Source organism: Delphinus delphis, chromosome 8 (assembly GCF_949987515.2).
Source record: "Delphinus delphis chromosome 8, mDelDel1.2, whole genome shotgun sequence".
NCBI classification, from domain to species: domain Eukaryota; kingdom Metazoa; phylum Chordata; class Mammalia; order Artiodactyla; family Delphinidae; genus Delphinus; species Delphinus delphis.
In genome coordinates, this window is record NC_082690.1 from 13,343,071 (window position 1) to 13,363,141 (window position 20,071).

General features: G+C 50.8%; 1 protein-coding gene across 1 annotated transcript in view; it reads right to left on the reverse strand.

Moving 5' to 3' along the window:
* SORL1 (sortilin related receptor 1) overlaps window positions 1–18,897 on the reverse strand; it is a 160,010-nt gene extending 141,113 nt beyond the window's left edge. Inside the window, exons 1-2 of the mRNA XM_060017766.1 lie at window positions 18,229–18,897; window positions 2,430–2,546 (exon numbers count right to left, since the gene is read on the reverse strand). Of these exons, the coding sequence (XP_059873749.1) occupies window positions 2,430–2,546; window positions 18,229–18,504 (393 nt within the window). The 5' untranslated portion in view covers window positions 18,505–18,897. The remainder of the gene's footprint in view (window positions 1–2,429; window positions 2,547–18,228) is intronic.
* Window positions 18,898–20,071: the final 1,174 nt, after the last annotated feature.

Consider the following 20,071-nt stretch of genomic DNA (forward strand, 5'->3'; position numbering starts at 1 on the left):
TAAACACCACCTTCGGTTTCCTTTCATCTACAGGCTTATCACAGAAAAAGACAGGTCCTGCAGGAGCCATGCTTCATGGACTCACACTGGCTACAAGTTCATCGGGATATTCTTTTTTTTTTTTTCTGTTTAAGAGCAAATCTTCCGGGATTCCAGCTTCCAGATCCATTCCTTTTTTATATACTGAATATGTATGAGTTGGCCGTTCTCCAACTCACACAGTTCCTAATTTGTATAGGTTCTGTTCCTTTTGGATTGCCTACGGGGCCCTGTGAACCGTGCTTCCAGTCTTTAAAGAAAATTTAGATTGTTACTACTCCAGCACCACCTACTCCTGCCTCTGAGTCAGAATTTATTTTTGCATTAACTTTCCACATGAGAACGTCTCGGTTTCATCTGCCGGTTCTTTAATGTAGCTTATGCCTTGATGAGGGAAATCTCTGCCGTCCCAATTTATTATCTCCAAGCACGAAGTTTCCTTTCCACTTAATCTTAGCGTATACTTCATTCCAGAATAGTTTATCGTTTCACATGTTCAATGGGTCCTTAGTAAGAATCACCCAAATATTTAGGCAGAGTGAGAACTGGGTTTGGATAGACTGGCAGTATCTGTAGGGTGACCAACCTTCCTGGTTCACCCAAGACTGAGGAGGGCCCCAGGATATAGGACTGTCAGGGCTAAAACTAATGTTGGTCACCGTGGCAACACTACACCCTCACGCACTGACCGAGTACATGATGGGGTCTTAGCCCCAACCCTGCCCCAGACGTGCTGAGTGACCCCACGCAAATCACTGTAATGCTTCTGGGCTCCTGTTTGTACCACAAAACAGTAAAAAGATAGGTCTTCGCCAAAAATACTATCTGCACAAAGAATTTTTAAAATACATTAAAACCCTAAGGAGGATTTCTTAATGCAGGAGGGCAGAGAGCTGTCTCCTGTGCTCAAAAGAGATGCCTCTGAACACAGCGGCCTACGGACTCTCACAGGCCAACAGTCATCAATACACTGCCATCTGTGCTTGCCAACCCTGATCGCATTTATAACTGGGCCAAAGTCACGGCCCCAAACGAGCCTAGCCCTGCACCAGGTCACCGCGCCCAGCCTGGCTGTCAGCTGCAGCGGTTTCCCACCACCACTGCTCAGCACCCCACCCTGGCCCAAGTTACACATCACGATGGCCAGCCCTTCGTCTGCCCTCCCCAGCTGCCCCCATTCAGCCCACCAGAAAACAGCCCCTGGGGTACCCTCTGGTCCCCTACCTTGGAGCACATCCAAACCAGATGGTGGATACAGAGTGAGGGGCCTCATGGAGACCAAATCTAGGCTCAAGAATTTCAAGTATGTCCTCCAGGCTGACGGGACAGTGCTAGCGAAGTCATCAGGGGCTTTCCTCTGGCCAGAGTGCAGAGTGACCGAACCTCCACAACGTGGTTTTCTGTCCACAGCCTCACCCTGACCCGAGGCAGGGGCTGTTCCTCTTCCCCGCGAGGGGAGGTTCGGAGAAGGGGCCACAGACTTTGGACCCAGGGGCTCACTCTGGCCCTCATATATGTTTTACTTGGCCCACACAGGGTTTGTAAAAGCTATACGGCAGCTGCCAACTTGTAAGACTCAGCAGTTTTCACGTAAAAATCCCCACCTCTGAGCTTCTCTCAGAAAATCAGATCCAGCAGCACTGGGCCCTGCATGGCAACCAGAGCTGAGAGCCAGTAACAGCCCAGAAGCTCAAAGTCCCTCCACTTCCCAGTGTCTTATACCCTGAGACCAGGTAGCGTCCACCACCATGTTCAAATCAAGACACCGGTGAATGTTTTTTGAACCTGCATCTCTATCAAAAGTGGGAAAAAGTCCCAGAGGGCCACATACTTCAAGAAAAATGGGAGAGACCCTTCCTCCTTGTGGAGGTGAAGAGTGTCATAAACGTGGAGGCAGCTTCGCCCCTGCCTGTTACCCACCTGGCCTCTATCACGGGTCTTTTGAGTGCGTGACCCTCAGTCTAATGTCTTCTAGGCTATTAAACATTGTAAGGTGCCAACTGTGGAAATTAAGAGTCTGAGCGATTCAGATTCAAGGACTCACCCAACTGTAACGGGTTAGAAGAAATCAGCACATGGGAAAGACCCATTCGGTTCCACCTGGCTCCACTGCCGACGGACAGCCCTGCCCAACAACACACTTCCGGCATTCTGCTGAGCAGATGCGACAATCCAGACCACGCCCTCCCACTGCACAAAAGTCACCACACATCACACGGGTCTCCTTGCAACGCTGCCTGCACCACCCTGTGTTCCGCGAAGAAGGGATATATGTTATTTTCCAGATTCTCCCAATTACCCAATATTTTGTCTGGCACGATAACCTCGATGGATGAGAAAAGGGCGTCCTGGCTGCACAGAGGAACGCCCAGAGTGACACCAATACTCACATCGCTGCTCTTGGGCCTCGCCAACGCCAGGCTGTCCCGGGCCAAGGCCACGATGACATTGCTCTTCTCTCCGGCCCAGTGCACCACCATCTGATTGTGGGAATCATTCAGACTAACCTGAAAGAGATCAAACCAACACAGAAATGAGTGACGGCCACCAACTTTCTAAAGCAAGACTCTCTCCCCCTCTGTCATGACTAAGTGCTCACACTTGGAGCACCGGGCCAGGGCGGCCCGTTTTTCCCTCTCTGCAGATTCCACCAGACTCAACTTCCCCAAGAAGAAACACTAGCCCTCTGCTGTGTGGCATTAACCAGATAGCCAAACATCTTCTTCGCAGGCTCTCACTGGCATAACCAATAACTTGGCTTATTTTTGTCCTCTGTGAAATCAACCTCTGGTTATTCTCATCCTTACTCCATACATGGGACATGCACTCTTCAGATCTGAAACCAAAACACTGAAGCATCTTCTTCATTTAAAAAAGGGACACAAGCCGGAAAGACCACATGCTTTCAAACTTCTGTTCAACCTGGTTCTCTCTGGCCTCCAGGTGACGTTGCTTATCCTTAGCTCATAACAAGAAGGAACAAAAGGAAAGCATCAGCTTTATTTAGCCAGTTTTGAAGTATTCCAAGTAAGGAAATATTTTCCAGGACTCCACAGAAATGAGCTTCGGTTTATTGCGAACAGTAGTTCCCAGGCTTCTGGCTTTTGTAAACCAGTAAAATGGAGAAGAATTAGGCAGGCCAGGAGAAGACTGGTCGGCCACCTCTATCTTGCCAGGTAAGAACATTAATGCAAACAGCCACCGTGTCAGAGCGTGGCTGGCTGTTCTCTGGATCTCTGTCCCCGGCCTCCTGAGGACACAGCAGACTGTTGGCCCAGGCCTTACGACGGGCTGTGGCCTTACACGGCCCTGTTTTCTTTCCCTACCTGCAGGCTGCATTCAGTCCCAGAGGAGAGTGGGGCCACAGGACAGAAGGAGCCGAGTCCCCGAGGAGAAGGCCCTCCACTTGTTTTGAACTTCTCATAATGGGGAGATGCATTCACACCACTGAGCTCCTGGGATTCACCTGTTACGCAGCCGCCCCCTTCAAAGCAACACAACCACCATCTAGAATCACCGCCGTGTTCCAAAGCAACACGACCACCATCTAGAATCACCGCCGTGTTCCAAAGCAACACGACCACCATCTAGAATCACCGCCGTGTTCCAAAGAAAGGACATTTTAACACAGAAAACTGAGGAAAACGAAAGATAGACTCTCAGAATCAAGAACAGTTCTTTCTGATAGGTTCTGCTTTATGAAAAGCTAACTCCATTCCTCTTATTTTTCCTTTCACCCGTCACTGACGGACAGTTCAAGGGCTGGCATCTTGGCACACCTGAGGCAACCGTTTCACCCCCCCCCTCCGTGTGGGAAGAGCCAACTGATGACCACACACAAAAATTCTGAGAGCTGGTGTCAACGTTCAGGACAAAACCCCCCCAAAAATCCGGAGCACAAGCAATGCCTGGGAGAAGCCTATTCCACCGGCCCCTTCAACCTCGGCTTGTCTCGGGCACAGGAGAAGGAACTCGAGCTTCTGGACCCCGAGGAGCCTCTGCACAGTCCACCTGCACGCTTCCCCACCCTCACCCTACCGCGCCCACCCCACCTCCCGGACTGATGCAAAGTACACACCTGAGCTGATGGGCCCTCAGAGCAGAAAACCCTCCCCTCCCCTCCCCCCTCCCCCCTCCCCCCTCCCCCCTCCCCCCTCCCTCCACAGCTGCTTTCTCCTTTCCCCTCCTCATCCCGCCCACTCCTTATAGTGCTCTCAGACTGTCTGAAGGGAGAAGGGAAACACCTGTGCCACCAACTTGGCTGACAGAATAACAAAAGTGCTAATCCTTAACTACATTGCTTTGGGTCTTAAGCACCTGCACCTAATTTGATCCAGGACCCAAGCTCTTTGGGGAAACAGGTGAAATGAGGCCTCTTTAAAGAAAAAGCCCCTGGATTTTTTTTTTTTTTAGGAAAATATGTCATTCCAAAACATTCCTTCTCACTCCCAGAGAGGTAAGTCCAGGCAAGCATCGACAGAGACGTGCAAATAAAAAATAGAAATAAGCAAATTATTGAGCCCAGATGCTCGGGGGAAAGTAGCTAAGGGAATCGCCACCAGCTGCAGAGCCTTCCTCCAGCCCTCCCTCTCCCCCTCTCCTGCCAGCCCTCGCCTCTGGGAAGAATCTGGAAGCATCTATGGATCAGAAGCCCACCAGGCAAAGGTGCCCTGGGAACTCAGGCTAACAGCCTTCTCCCTCCAAAACATCCTCACCCTTAGAACCAGAGGGTAACAAATTGAGGATTTATGCAAATGTCAGTCGATAAAGGATTTGGAACCTGGAAGAATCACTAAGTTCATCCAGGGTCTGAGATTTAAAGCCCAGCAATGTTGCACTCAGGCAACCTCAGAACAGCCCCATGGGCAGGTTCACAATCAAGTAACGCTTGGAGCAGGTTACAAAGCCTACAGTGATCAGAGCGGGAACAAGGACTGAACACAACTTGCTAAAGTCTTTCTATTCAGAGGACGTGAGATTTATGGGGCCCCCTCAACCAATCCTAGGAGAGGTGAAGGGGTGAGAGCAGCACAAAGGAGGCATCCGAACATCCAGGGGCTTTTTTTTACAAAGGAAGCCCAGAAGGCGAGCTTGGTGAAACACCTTTAAAAAAAAAAAAAAAGATTTTATTAGATGTCCCTTTCACTCCTAAAAGGGTAGCCCAGTGGGGAGAAAAAAAAAATCTCAGGCAAGGAACGGCTTGTCCAAGGGCCACCAGGCAACTCACACAACAGCTCAGCTCCTTCCCTTGGCGGGATGTCAGCGCGCGCCGCGCACCTCCTGGTCAGGGGGTAACTCCCTGGGGAGCTGCCTGCCTGGCTGAGGCTGACCCCCACTAAAGCCCAGGTGCCCACCCCCCCACAGCACAGTGCAGAGTCAGCTGTGGGAATCCACCACGCACCAGGCAGGCTGGCAAGCTGTCCGGTTGACTAAGGCAAAGACATCATCGCGCTCTCTGGCCTCACTTTCCGCCTCTGCATCTCCCCTTGGTCTCCATCCCCTCGTCCCCACCCCAGGAGAAAGGGAAGCTGTCAAAGCAGGCCCTCCATGGACAGGGACCAGGCAACCAGAGGTGCAAGAGTGGCCCCCAGCGATCATAACACCTGCAGGTGCCAGTGCTGGGTCCCTGCACTTTGTGGGTGGTTTCCGGTTCGTTTGGGTCCTCTTCCATCACCAGGGATTTCCTCCTGGCTTCAGCCCCTAGCCTCCCCCATCACCAGCCCTCTGGCGCAGCTGCAGGCTTCCCGATTTCCGGATCACTCCTATCAGCCTTGCTCCCTCGGGTCCCAAAGACCGCATGGAGAGGAGTGGGCACATATGGACCCAGAAGACACCAGTCTGGGAGGGAGTGAGAGCCATGGGAGGGTGGCTTTTGGACAACAACGTAACCTTGATGTGCAGTCAGCTGTAACTACAACCCCGGGGCGTGAACAACCTTCCCTCTCCGATCTCCAGCTCACAGGCCGTAGCTGGAGCTCGATAAATGAGCCACAATTCATCGGAGCTGTAATAAAGCAGCAGGGAGGGGGCCCAACGCCTCCCCCTCAGAAGGCAAACAGGAAAATCACATGCCACAGAAGTCTCTGCACAGAGAAACTGCCTCATAAACAACAAACAGCACCGGGGTCGCAGCTTTAGGCCTCTGCGAAGATCACAGGCAGATCGTTAAGAGTCAAGGTAGCCCCCCCACAAGCCACCCGGTTCAGGGGTCCCAAACCCAGCTAACAACCAGAGACCCCAGAGAGGCCCCACCCCAGTCCTACTGATTCAGAACCCTCTGACTGGGGCCCAGGAATCGGTATTTTTAAAGGACACGCCCCTGGTGTCTCTAATGTAGCTTATTTAGGGAACGATGAATCTGGTTCACTCCCTTCCTCCGGGCAGAACGTGAATGACAGTGGCTGGAAGACTCACTCTTTCTGTGAGGGTTTGTCTTTGGGTGTCCTGGGTAGCTGTTAAAACCCTATGATCTACTGACGTGTGCCACAACATGGAGGAGCCTCAAAAACACTACGTTAAGGGAAGGAAGCCAGACACGAAAGTCACATGTTACGTGATCCCACTTATACGAAATATCCAGAGCAGGTAAGTCCACAGAGACGGAAAGCAGGTTGCTGGTTGCCAGGGGCTGGGGGGAGGGGGGACAGGGAGTGACTGTCTAAAGGGTAAGAGGCGTTATTCTGGAGTGATGAAAATGGTTTGGGGGATTCCCTGGTGGCGCAGTGGTTGACAGTCCACCTGCCGATGCAGGGGACACGTGTTCGTGCCCCAGTCCGGGAAGATCCCACATGCCGCGGAGCGGCTGGGCCCGTGAGCCAGGGCCGCTGAGCCTGCGCGTCCGGAGCCTGTGCTCCACAACGGGAGAGGCCACAACAGTGAGAGGCCCACGTACCGCAAAAAAAAAAAAAAAAAAGAGTACACAGAGCACTTCTGGGGGAAATCAGCGGACAAGTCTGACAAGTAATAAGAAATTTACAATAAAACCCACCAAAATCTGTATAGTCATTGAGTCTTATTCAGAAGGATGGGGGCCCTTAATGCAAGGGGTCTCATGCCATCTCCATTCATTTCTTCTGCCATTACGTCTCTCAAATTGGTCAAACCCAAAGATCAGGATGTCCTAGACACCCACAGCCTGTAGTCCTCACCACTCCTTCTTTCCAGAACACAGGATGAGAAGGACAAATAAGGCAGCCTGGTTCATTCCACTGCCTCACTAGCAATGAAATACAAGGAAGCATTTTTAAAATTCTACAGTGAAGTATAAAACGAATATCCTGTCCTTCAGCTGCAAGGACAGACGCAGCTGCTAAATCCTCGGAACTGCAGGATGGACCTGAGGAAACCAAAGACAGACACGCAAGGTCCAAGCATAACAAGGTTTCTCAGACCATCTGTTTGCACGACCTAAATGCTGGTTATGCAAATCGCCCCTCCATGTCCCCTTTTGAGACTGTGTTCCCACTATATTTAGTAAGCTCATTTCCCTCCCTGGACTCTCCACCTCCAAAGGAGAGCTGAAATCTAGTTTAAGAGCTCTCTGCAGAGAGGCCCTGTCCTGGCCTCTCCACTCATCTCACTGATGCTTCACCCAGAGAATTCGTTAACGACTTCTCTGATCAATGCAGGCTGCCCATTTCACAGACAAGGAAACAAAGGGAGAAAGACCTCAGACTAAAAAACTTAGCATTTCACTATAATCTCCTTAACTAGAGTAATGAGCTCTCTTTAGATTTATCTATATGCCTCTTCCTGACTTACAGCATCAGCTCGGGGAGACTTTAGTTCTGATTAATCTTCGGCAAGTAGGATCCACCTCTACCTGCCACTCCCTCCTGGTGAAACCCACTTTGTCATTTAGCAAATAGCCCGCTCTGCTGCTCTGGGAGGGCTCCCTATAAAAAAAAAAAACTGTGAAAAATCTCTTTGTCATGAAAATAATCACCCCTTAATTCACCAGTTGGCAAGTAAGAAAAAGAAGAAACTATCTGGGCCAGAAAGAACCTCAGGGAACATCTAAACCACCTTCCACACCTTGCAGATGGGGTTAAACCCAAAGAAAGATCTAGAGGTGGGGTTTCCATCTGCCTTAAAACCCAGGACCGCAGAGTGGGGCACACAGCACTGAGAGCACAGCAAGCCCCTCACCGGTGTTTACGGGCTGCTGGACACACTGAACCAGGACTAGCCTTAAATCAGGATTCACCTGTGTAGGACGGTTCCAGAACATCCACTTTCCCTGACCCTCCACTTGGGCTCTGCAGCTCCACCATAAATAGCCCCCCACCTCATTCATTCAGTAGAGATTTACTGAGCCCTTACTACCTACCAGGTGCTCTACTAGATGTTAAAAAAACAGCAGACTTCTAGGTCCTGCCTCATGACTCTTAGATCAGTAGGGGAAACAAACGTTAAACAATTAATTTCATGAATAATACTTACAGATGTTAAATGTGGGAGCCGGGGGGGGCATAACCAAGTGCAGGGCTGCACTGAAGACAAGACCCCCAGTGGGTACCACAAGGATGAAGAGGGAGGAGTCCAGGGCAAAAGGGATGGAGAACAGAAAAGACAGATGCAGAGGAAGAACAGAGCGAAATCCAGGAACGGGCAGGGACCTGGAACTTGACAAATTTGAAAAGTTAAAAGTAAACTGGTGTAGCCAGGAGAGCCAAGGAAAGGGTGGCATTATATGCGCTCTCTAGGTTTTGAAGGCGGAACAAAAGAGATCACAGCCACCGGACCCCTGGCTGAAAGCAAGGCTTTCACTGGAATATTTACAAGAGGGAAAGGTGCTACCGTAAATCTGAGACAAGTCAGAGGCTTGGGTTTGAGTCCTGGTCTCGCCGACTGATGGGCTGCGCAACTTGGGGGACATCCCTTCGCCTTTTGGAGCCTCAAGATACTCATCTGTGACCTGAGAATAATAATAAGGCTTCCCTGAAGATGTGTAACACCACAGAGCCAGTGGAAAGTTCTGCTCGAACCATCACCACCCTATGAGCAACAGCCACACAATTCAGGGTCTTGCCAACCAGAATGGCAGCAACATCCCAGCTGCCCACCAGCCTGGCCACAGAAGGTGCCCTGGATACTTCTGCTTTATTAACAAAGGAGGGAAAATTCACTGTGTTGACATGTACTGGAAAAGCTCTGCAGGGGGAAAGTTATTCTTTGGCAAAGTGGATTTCTTAGGGATGTCAAAAGGGGAGAGAGACAAAATTATTACAGAATAAAAATATGTGCCGGGATTTTTTTAATGTATGGATGCCTCTTATTAAGATTTAGTCTTTAATAGTGATCCTGGCAACTAGTCCTCCCTAGAAAACAAATAAAGACTTCCTTTCATATTGCTAAAAAAAAATTTTTAAATAAATAAATAAGGCTCACCTTCAAATCAAAAGAGATCTTATCCATGAATATATTTCATAAACTTCAAAATGCTAAAACGTTATCTCCTCTTGTTACTGGTATGGTCTTTATACCAAAATAAACCATATTCTTCACAAAATGGCAGCATATCAACAACTACCATGAGCAGCATCAGGGTTGGAACACTGAGGCCTGAGAGCAGGAAGTAACAACATACATAAACTGGTGAAACACTGTACGTCCGGGTCAAGCTCAGAAGCCAGTCATGGAGACCTCCCTAGTGGCGCAGTGGTTAAGAATCTGCCTGCCAATGCAGGGGACATGGGTCCGAGCCCTGGTCCAGGAAGATCCCACATGCCATGGAGCAAGTAAGCCTGTGCACCACCGCTACTGAGCCTGTGCTCTGGAGCCCGCGAGCCACAACTACTGAGGCCGTGTGCCACAACTATGGAGCCCGTGTGCCACAACTACTGAGCCTGCACTCTAGAGCCCGCGAGCCACAACTACTGAGGCCGTGTGCCACAACTACTGAACCTGCACTTTAGAGCCCGTGCTCCACAACAAGAGAAGCCACTGCAATGAGAAACCCACACACTGCAACGAAGAGTAGCCCCCGCTCACCGCAACTAGAGAAAGCCCGTGCGCAGCAACGAAGACCCAAGGCAGCCAAAAATAAATAAATTAATAAATTTATTTTAAAAAAAGAAGACAGTTGTGGCCAAGCCCTGCGCTCAGGCAGCCTTCCCCTCACTCCACAACCAAGATTCGAAACCTGGGGAAACCCAAGCTCTGGTTCCCAAGGCTCCAACGAACCATCCAACACAGAGGTGGCACTGATTTCTAGCATCTCCCTCGCCCCAAGGGGAAAATATTTACATGACATCCCAGAACCAAACGCCTCAAGACCTCACCTTACCAGTGGTTTAAACACAACAGCAAGGTCAACCTTTCAGTCCTGTGAGATGCCTCTGCTACCAGGAGGGCAGAAGCCCCTCGGGCCCCACCCCCACGCAGCTTAACTCCCCAACCCTGTGAGGACAGCCTTTCTCCTCCATCCAGCTCTCCACATCCACTCCCGAATTCTTCCCCTCTCCAGGTCCGAGGCTCGTTTCTGCAGGAACCCCTGCATCACCTCCACAGCAGCACACCTCACCCAATCCAGCAAACTACGTGCACAGTTAACTGCAGGATTTTTTTTAAAGAACTATTCAGAGAACTTCAGGGCACTAAATATATACAGATGAGGTAAGTTATAGGTACACAGTCTCATGTTACCCAATTAATGGAGCACAGCTTTAAAACATTTCAAGTCTCTTCCAAACCCTCCCCCAGCCTCACAGGCCCCACCCACCCACCTCTGTCCACTGTCCCCACTCCCTGCCATGGGCAACTTCCTCTGCTGGGACCCTGGGGCAGGTCTTCTCCCCAGGCCCCTGGCATAGACCCACATGGAAACGTCTTGCCTGTATCCTCTGGGTTAACAGAGAAATAGAGTCCTTTACTATCTGGGCCCCTCCCCCATACAGATGTACCCACGCCAGGCTCCCCAGAGACAGTCCCTAAACTGGCTTTTACTCCAGGGTTATTTTTAACCCTGGCCCTCCAAGCTCCATCAGATTATACCAGCTTCTCCCAATTTCTTCTGGACACAGAGGTTTCCTAAGAGTGAAGAATTTCACCCTGACACTATTCAGCTCCCCAGACCATCAAAGTAGACTGGATCTCACCTCAGTCCCAGCTAACACATTAAAATCTCCATTCACGACCCACCCACTGGCTCAAACCCTCATTTATTTATGGAAGAATCAACCCAGCCATCTTCCCCCCTTCAATCCAGTTATTTGGAGGCAGAGGGTTTCTATTCAACAGGCTATTCTCTTTTCTACATAAAAGATGCAGTATTGGTTAAAAAACAAAAACAAAGGGAGGGGGAGGGAGATAATAAACCACTCGTTGGTCCCTACACGGCACAAAACACGAATATAAGATAACAAGTACATCTTTTTATTGCCCTTGTCTGCCACTCCAATTTGGGACGTAATCACATCAGCCTGCCTTTCTGAGAATTTGTAGTGGTGTTTTTAATCTAATTCAGGGGACTGGAGATAAATCATGGTGAAGGGTCCCAATTTGCCGAGCCGAGCGCCTGCAGCTGCAGCGGCGGGCGGGGTTAGAGGGCCGGCGGGAGGCGGGGGTCCCAGGCGGTGATGAAGACCACACGCCCACGCCCACGCCCACACTGTTTGTCTTCACGCCAGCCTGCAGGGCTGCAGGGACGGAAGACAGACCTGGCTGCGTTGAGGGAAGACAAGGTGAGCCCAGGAAGCGGAGGGCGGGGGTGGGGAGGCGGCCCCCACGTTAAGGCACCAGGTACAGCTTTCTCGGCTAAACAGATGCGCAGGGTCTGCACACCGCCCGGGCCGCGTGGGCTGTCTGGGCAAAGCCACATCAAAAGTGAAGGCACACAGGTCAGCCTTCAGTGCCCAGGTCCCTGATGGGAGGAGACAGCTGTGCAGAGGCAGCTGCTAAGATGAACAGGGCACCCACGGCACCCTCCACCACACCCCGTGATGCAGCCCTACCCGGGAAAGAAAGGCCAGGGTCTTCCCCACACTCAACCTGGCAGCCAGCAGCCCTCAACTCTCGCTTTCCCTCCCCTGTTTGTGGTGGAAACAAAGACAGGCCTTGCTGTGGCTACAAGCTTCTCCCCCGGGTGAAGCACCAGTTGCCACCACTGGGAAAGGGAACTTCACACAACCGCTTAAAGCTATGCTGTCCAAGGGCCACGTGGGGCCGTTTAAACTTAAATTTAACTCGATGAAAGTTCAACGAAAGGAAAATAAATTCAATTCTTCGGTCATACCAGCCACATGTCAAGCCTCAACTGCCACAGATGGCTAGTGGACACCCTGGCCAGCACAGATCCAGAATATTTCCGTCATGGCGGGAAGATCCGTTGAAGAGAAGACCTGACACGAGGTCAGGAAGATAAACCCTTCCAGCTCCTGGCCAGAAGCGGTGACACGACCATGGATGTTACCATGATTATTAACAATTACGCAGTGGAAAACAGAATTTTGTAATTATTTTTAACTCCCTGTTGTGTTCAGGGCTACAAAAGTCATGTGACTTATGAAGTCCTATTTTTATGGAACCCAGCCCAAAACGCTCAGAGCATTCCTCATGTTACAATAAAAAGCTGAGGGTCTCACAATAACACGGGAGGAAATCCAAATCTTGATCTTAATCAGCAGTCCGCCCACCTTCTGATTTACAGCATCATCAGCCACTGGGATGCTAGAAGGCTGCCCGTGCCACTACTTCGAAGACCCAAGGTTCACAGGTCGATAAACCAGTCAATTAGGTCGAAATTAACTGCAGCTCATTTTAAACTGAGGGAAGTTGATTTCTGCATTTACACGGCTGGACTGAATATGCCACGTGCCAAGAGATTCTGGCATACCTAGGGAATGCACAGGAAGGTTCTGTGCTCCACAAAGATGCCTCAGCCCTGCAGCCCAGACCACTTCTGCTGAAATACTAATGAAATATGCAAACGAAAATGCAGTGAGCTCTCCTTTACGTTCCATCACACCTGAACCTAAAAAAAATGGAGGAAAGGTTACTATAATACCTCGTTTTAATATATTTCTACGTGGTCAACTCTCAAATTATCTACATCTGAATTATTATCAAAAATTCTAAACTCCAAACTGGCTTTCCCTAACACATGTATGCCGGTCATTTTGTATATCAGCTGCTCAAAGAATGCAAACTCATTTTAATATTCACCTAAGCAAAATTTAATCAGGAAGGTAAACTGATCCTTAAAAAAAAAAAACACTAAATAAATACATAGCAAAGGCAAATAGGTTATTCTTTGGGTTACCTGCTCTCCAGGTTATCTGCATGCTCCTGTGTCTGTCCATTACAGGGGACAGTACAAGGCTTGTCTCCATCCATCCTTGGCCCTCGGATTAAACAATGACACTACCAAGATGGCTGTCATCTCTAAGGAGGAACAGCCCAAAATACGACAATGAAATGTTCCTACAACATCCATTTTTTTGCTTTGGGATGTTCACTGCTGTTAGAATCTGCCTCCTGGATCCCAGGTCTCAAAGCAGTTTATTAAGCATACTATTGACTCCACTTTCCAGCATCTAAAGAAAACATTTTCTAAAAGAACATGAGTTAAAGTCAAGATCCGTGATCTCAGTATTCTGACGTTCTCACAAACCTGGGCGCTACATCTCTAGGGAACTGCCCTCCAGCACCTTTCCAAGTGACAAGAGGGCTACGGAACGCTGCTCTCCTGGCCCTGGCTGGCCGGAATCCTCGAAGTGGACTGGTATTTCCCACCCTGGCCTGGAGGAAAAGTAACAATCTATTTTATACTATGACACTTCAGGTAGCTCCCTTCCCATTGACAGTAATTATGCCATAAATATATTTTGGAGCTGATGTCATTATTCATGATATCAGGGGCTGGGGATAATAGAAAGCCGCTGATATTTCAAGTTTGAAATTTTATGTCCATATATGTTACATATGTGTAGAATGTTTTTGGAAGGACGTACAAAAATCTGATGACCGTGGACACTGGGTGAATGGGGTCACGTAAGGGAGAGAAATTTACTTCTCACTACATACTCTTCTGTTCAAATATTGTTTTGCAAATATGCATTACCTACTGAAAGCTAAATAAAGGGGACTGGATGGCTTTACATTTCATCCCTTTCATTCCCCATCTCCTCACTCCTGTTCCCTGTCCATTTTCCTCCCATCCCTTCCACCTCTCAAAGCCTCCACCTGCCACGCCCCAAGACAGGCAAGCTATTAAACAGTGGCCAGACACCGAGCCAAGAACTGTGCCCAAGAAGAGATGCCAAGTGAGATCAGGAAGTCTTTCAAGGTCACACCCATGATCGAGCCAACCCCAAACGCCAAGGAACCCTTCGCCTCTGCAGAAGAAGCCAACTTGAAACCGCAAATGCTTTGCCTTCTCATCTTTTGGAAGCATACAGGTCAAACATCCTAACTTCAGAATCAACCAGCCAATTCTTTCCCAAGCAAGTGTATCATACAAGAATCTACCCCAAAGAGATCTAAAGCTACACAGTCTTCCACCCCCAAAGGAGGCTCTTTGTCTCAGGGCCTTGTGCTGTAACAGACACTTTATTTTCAGTCTCAAATCAGGACACTGAATACTCCCTGGACTCTAAAAAGCAGGAATTATGAAGAGAGAGCTCATTGGAAGGAAAATAAACCTGTAAATCCTGTTAGGCTTTGCGCTTCATTCCAAAGGATTTTTCCCCAAAACAATACCATTAGCAATACCATGAGAGCCCTAAAAGGGAGCCTTCTGTACGATAGAATCCCAGCTCTTCATTCAAAATAAACCCCAAAATAGCACAGGAAAATCAGGGCTCCCAGACCCACATCCTGAGCCAACTCACTTCCACTCTCCACTGTGGGCTCACGACAGTCCTCCTTATAAATACCTTTCCTGTAACTTGGATGTGCATCCTACCCTCTAGGCCTTTCTCTTTCCAGGTGGGCAGCTGGTCCACAAATATTCATTAAGGGCCTCCCGAGTGCCAGGGACACAGAGGAGAGGCTTGATCCATGCCCTCAAGGAGCAAACAGGGAGATGAAACAGTTAAACAAGCAATGAGAACACCAGGCAGTCAGTGCTGTTACCAAGCTCAAAAGAACTCTTCCCACCAGAGCCTGGGAATACTAAGAGGTACTCCTTGGATGCCGAAAAAGGGAAGAGGGGTTTTGCAAGCAAAGAAAGAAACGGGGAAGGACCATTTGAGGCAGAGGGAAAAGCAGGTGGCACAGAGGCACGGAGCTGACATAAAATCAGGAGGAAATCCAGTGTGACAAGAATGCTGGAATCCCCCTTCTTGGGTCTGGCCTGTTTTAGAAGGGACACAACTAAGCCTAGTTTACTCCATAGGTTAGCAGAGCCAGAGAAAAAGAACGGACACTGACTGCAACACAGGGCTCTTTCTCAGATGCAAAAGCCCTCCTGCTCCCCTCCCTGGAGCTGGTGGCCTGAACATCACCCCTGGGGCTTCTTCCGTCAGGCAGTTTCTGCTTCCAGCCCTAATCTGTGCTGCCAGGCATCCTCTTAACCTCACTCAAAGGTCAGAGAGCGAGAAGCTGCAGAGTGTCTCAGCCCACTGACCCTTTATCACTCCATCTCCCATGCCCTCCCATATCAAACAACCCACTCACACCCCACTGAAGAGTTGCGGCTGGTGAATCACGTCCATGTCTCCTTGTCCCTGTCTGGTACATTTCCATGCCTGTATATTTGCATCTGCTTTATCTCCTCCTTAAATTCTAAGCTTTCTGAAAGCAGGGATGAAAACTCTCCCCACCCCCTCATCTGCACCCCCATCCCTATATAGAATCACACTGAATTCAAGTGACACTATGGAAAAACATGGCAAGTCCTTACATTTCAAAGTTAAAGGGCAGAGATTGGGGGGAGTATAACATGGGAATTGGCTTAGGGCTAGAAGCAGAATGGCCATCTAATTTATAGTCTGCATCCTGACACTTTTTTGAGTGAACACAGCACTTTTCATAACCATCAGGGATAACGTAAAAACCAGGTCTGTCCCAGGGAAAACAGAGGCAAATGGGCATCTTTGCTAGAAAGATTGTTCCAAATAGCTGGGCACCCCTCCAGAGGGACACGCCAAACCCCTTCAGTTACTGATTCCTGTGCTTGCAGTCTAAAGGGTCTGCACCAGACAGTGTTTGTAGCAGAAAGCCCAGGACCGGGAAGTCCTTCCTTCTATCTAACTCAAATCCTTACAGATTCAAGTTAATCCCAGTTTTATTAGCTTCAGGGCAGCCAAGAACAATGGCACAGGGGGGAGGCCTCGGAGAAGAAAAAACACTGCTCTGGGTCCTCACCCTTGGTAGGAATTCCTCATTATGAGTCCGAGGGCTAGTTCTCCAACCTTCCACTGAACCAACTCAATCTGGCTCAGAAATATAAAAGCCGAGCGTTTTTTAGTCACTCCCAAGAAGAACACAGTTCATCTTTAACTGGCCCCAAAACCCCAGGAGCTTTCACAAACCAAACCCAAGGAAGAAATGGCACCTGTGTGCATATTTTTGCGACCAGGAAGCTCTTCCCGCAGCCCAAACTATAGATGTTAGGGACCTGAGCTCCGGAAGGGACCGTCTCCTGCGGCTCTCCACTCCCAGCCCCCAGAAAGCTGCCTCAAGCCCACAGCAGAGCTGGGCTGATGGGGAAGGCTCAAGGAACAAGGGAGCCTCTCTTTCTCCCTCCCCCAACCTCCATCAGGACGCTGGCATCCCTGTGGGGAGCAAGGACCTTGCTGACTTCTTTCAACAATACAAAAAAGAAGTTTCAGATGGGGGTGGGGAAGGGAACAAGGATCTGGACCCACGAGGGAGCCAAACAGGCAGGCTCCTGCAGCCCATGCCCACCAGCAGTTATATGCCCACTGGCACACGCTCTTGCCCAGGAGCTGATGGTGGATGGAAGGCAAATGCTCCCATCCTCTCACCTCCATCCCTATCCCCTCTCTTACCAATACATTTTACTTTAGAAAAAAGTTATTTAAGAAGCACCGTATAAAGAGAGGGCGACTATTTGATCACTCGAAGGTCACTGAGACAATGCAGACAAAAACTAAAGAGCAGGCAACCCTGCCCCATGTGACCCTGGGCTGGTCACTTCACCCTTCCCAGCTCTGGCGGCTTCATCAACAAAATGGCACAATAGGGGAGATGGTTTATAAAGGTTGAAGGGTCCAAGGGTTGAACATTTAACTCTGTATATTTCTTGAAGAAACGGCTCAAGGAAAATCAGTGAAGAGATGCAGAATTCAGACTAATCCTTTAATTTCTACTTTGAAGGGAATATTTTGACTCTAGAAATCGTGTAATTGACCACCTCCACTGGTCCCACTTTTTCTCCCCCCCCCCCGACCTTCCAGTTTTGCTGATGTCAGTCTCAACCACAGGACTGCGAGTCTCATGAGGCAGTAACACGGACAAATTAATTTTGCCAGCGCTGATACTAACCCACAAACTCGGTTTGTAATTGCCAGAAGTAAGTCCTGCCATAAAAATGAAATTCATGTTCCTTATGATCTAATTAAATCCATTGCCTAGATAGAAATAAATCACTTACTGAATAATAATGCCCACCAAATTATTGCAGTCTTTTAAATTCCCAAGTGTCATGAGGGATATTCCTGTCCAAAATAAAAAAAATTCAGCCCACACACACACACACACACACACACACACACACTCACAGACACCCCTCTTGCTTGGACTATACCCAGAGAGTAAGCTTTCAGGTTTGCCCACCTTAATTGTGGTTAAAAACGGTAAGTGTGGAAACCCCCTCCTCTGACGGTTCTGGGTAAATGTACTGCATCTGCAGGGTGCTCGCCTCGGCTGCTAACTGATGATACACGAAAGAAAGCCCGTTTTTTATCCACACGTAAAATGAAGCTGCACCCCTCTGATACCTGCCGGAAACTCCACCGGTGAGCACACACCCTGGGGAAACAGGCAGTGCACCCCGCGAGTGCCCTGGAATCCGTTTGCTAAAATCGACAGGAAGAAGGAAAGATCAAGGCGATTCAAGTGCTGACGGTTGTACTCCTATGTGAGGAGGGGAAAAAAACAAACGCCAGCCGGGAAGTCCCCAGCGGTGCCTGCACCTGGGAGGCGACAACCAAGGATGGATGCGGGGGTGAGGCGGCGCAGGGAGAGGAGAGAGCCGGGGGAAGGCGGGGGCCGACCGCTCACCTGTCCGTACACCTGGATAGGCTCGGGCTGCAGGGCAGCGCTCCGTCTCCTCCGGAGCGGCTTCTCGTCCACCCTCCGGGGCGCCCCGCGCGCCCCACGCCGCAGCTCGAGCGGGTCGCCCCGCACCACGAGGAAGCCCCGATCCTGGGGCCCAGGCGCGCGGCCGCCGGGCAGCGTCGGCGGCCAGACCTCGCCGAGAGCCCCGGGCGGCAGCAGCGCTATCAGGGTGAAGAGGAAGGGGAGTCGCGACTCCCTCCTGCTGCTCCGTGTCGCCATGTTCGGGCGAACGCGACCGCAGGTGGCGCCGCCGCCAGGAGAGAATGTGCAGCGCGAGGCCGGGACGCCGGCCGGCCGGGGCCGCGCGCGCCGCTCCCGGGGCTCCAGGCCGCCCTGCTGCGCCCGCCGCCGCCGGGTCCCGCTCTGCTCGGCGCGGCCCCGTCACGTGGGAGGCTCGCCGCCGCGGCCCCTTCGCGCACTTTCTCCGCTGCGGCCCCTCCTCCGCGAGGGGATGGGGAAGTCAAGGCAGCGGGCGCGCGGCCCGGTCCCCTGGCAGGCGCTACTCGTCGCCCGTGCGCCCTGCGGCAACCAGGAGTCGCGTGGGGCTCGCCCGTCCTCCCTGGAGTTCTCGCCTCCTCTACCGGGTCGCGTCGAGGTCGTCCTCAACCGCGGCCGGTCTCCTCTCCCGACTGCACAGCCTCCTGTCCCGCCACACGACCACCTCGCCCGCCCCCTGTCGCATCCCCACCTCCGGGGGAGCGCGGACAGCCAGAGAAAATTAGCTCCGAGGACGCGGCGGGCACGTTAGAGTCCACATGAACCCGCCCCCGTGGTGCAACTCACACAGTTTCAATAACTCTGGGCACCAAAACTACCCTTGATCGAGCTAAACTGCCCCTGCCCGGAGCACAGTAAATATACATCCGGCACAGAGGCACTAAAAGCAAGGGCACGTCCGACAAGGGACTCGCCACACCTCAACAATCACACAGTCATACAATGGTTCCTTGCACACAGAACACCCGCGCGGGACGCATGGCCCCAGCACAGTGGCTTACCTGTGACCCCCTCCTGGGTGAACGAACACTGAGCCACCCTACCTCACCCCCAAAACGGGCACACACACCAATCCCTTCAGCCCACAGCCAACCCTGCTTGCTGCAAGTCCCCTTCCCAAGGGGGTAAAGCTTGCCACTGGGGGCAGACACTCAAAGAGTGGAGAGGACGCACTTTAAATCAACCCTACATGCAGCTGGAAGATCCAGACCTTCTTTGAAACACAAGGAGATAAAACTGCTGTTGGAACTGCAGAGGCAAACCTAAGGTCAATCTTTTTCTGCAGGTTTGTGGGAGCAGCCAAGGCCTGTCCTCTGTTTCATTTTATGTTTCACTGTGCTCTGGACTCAAACCCTGGTTTTTTTTCCTTTGGTGTTTTTTTTTTTTTTTTTTTTTCCTGTACGCGGGCCTCTCACTGTTGTGGCCTCTCCCGCTGCGGAGCACAGGCTCCGGATGCGCAGGCTCAGCGGCCATGGCTCACGGGCCCAGCCGCTCCGCGGCATGTGGGATCTTCCCGAACCGGGGCACGAACCCGTATCCCCTGCATCGGCAGGCGGACTCTCAACCACTGCGCCACCAGGGAAGCCCAAAACCCTGGTTTTTGATAAGACAGAGGAAGCAGGGCTGAAGGAGAGACTACTTCTAGAGTTGCATGCAAGCCCTCGGTTTACAGGGAGGAGGGGATAGTCATTTCAGTGCCCCCAAATGCTCCTCGTCCTACCCCTGCCCTCTAGGACTCTAGCTTAGCAGACCCCCTTCCGCTACCTAGCTCCACCACTGGTGACAACCT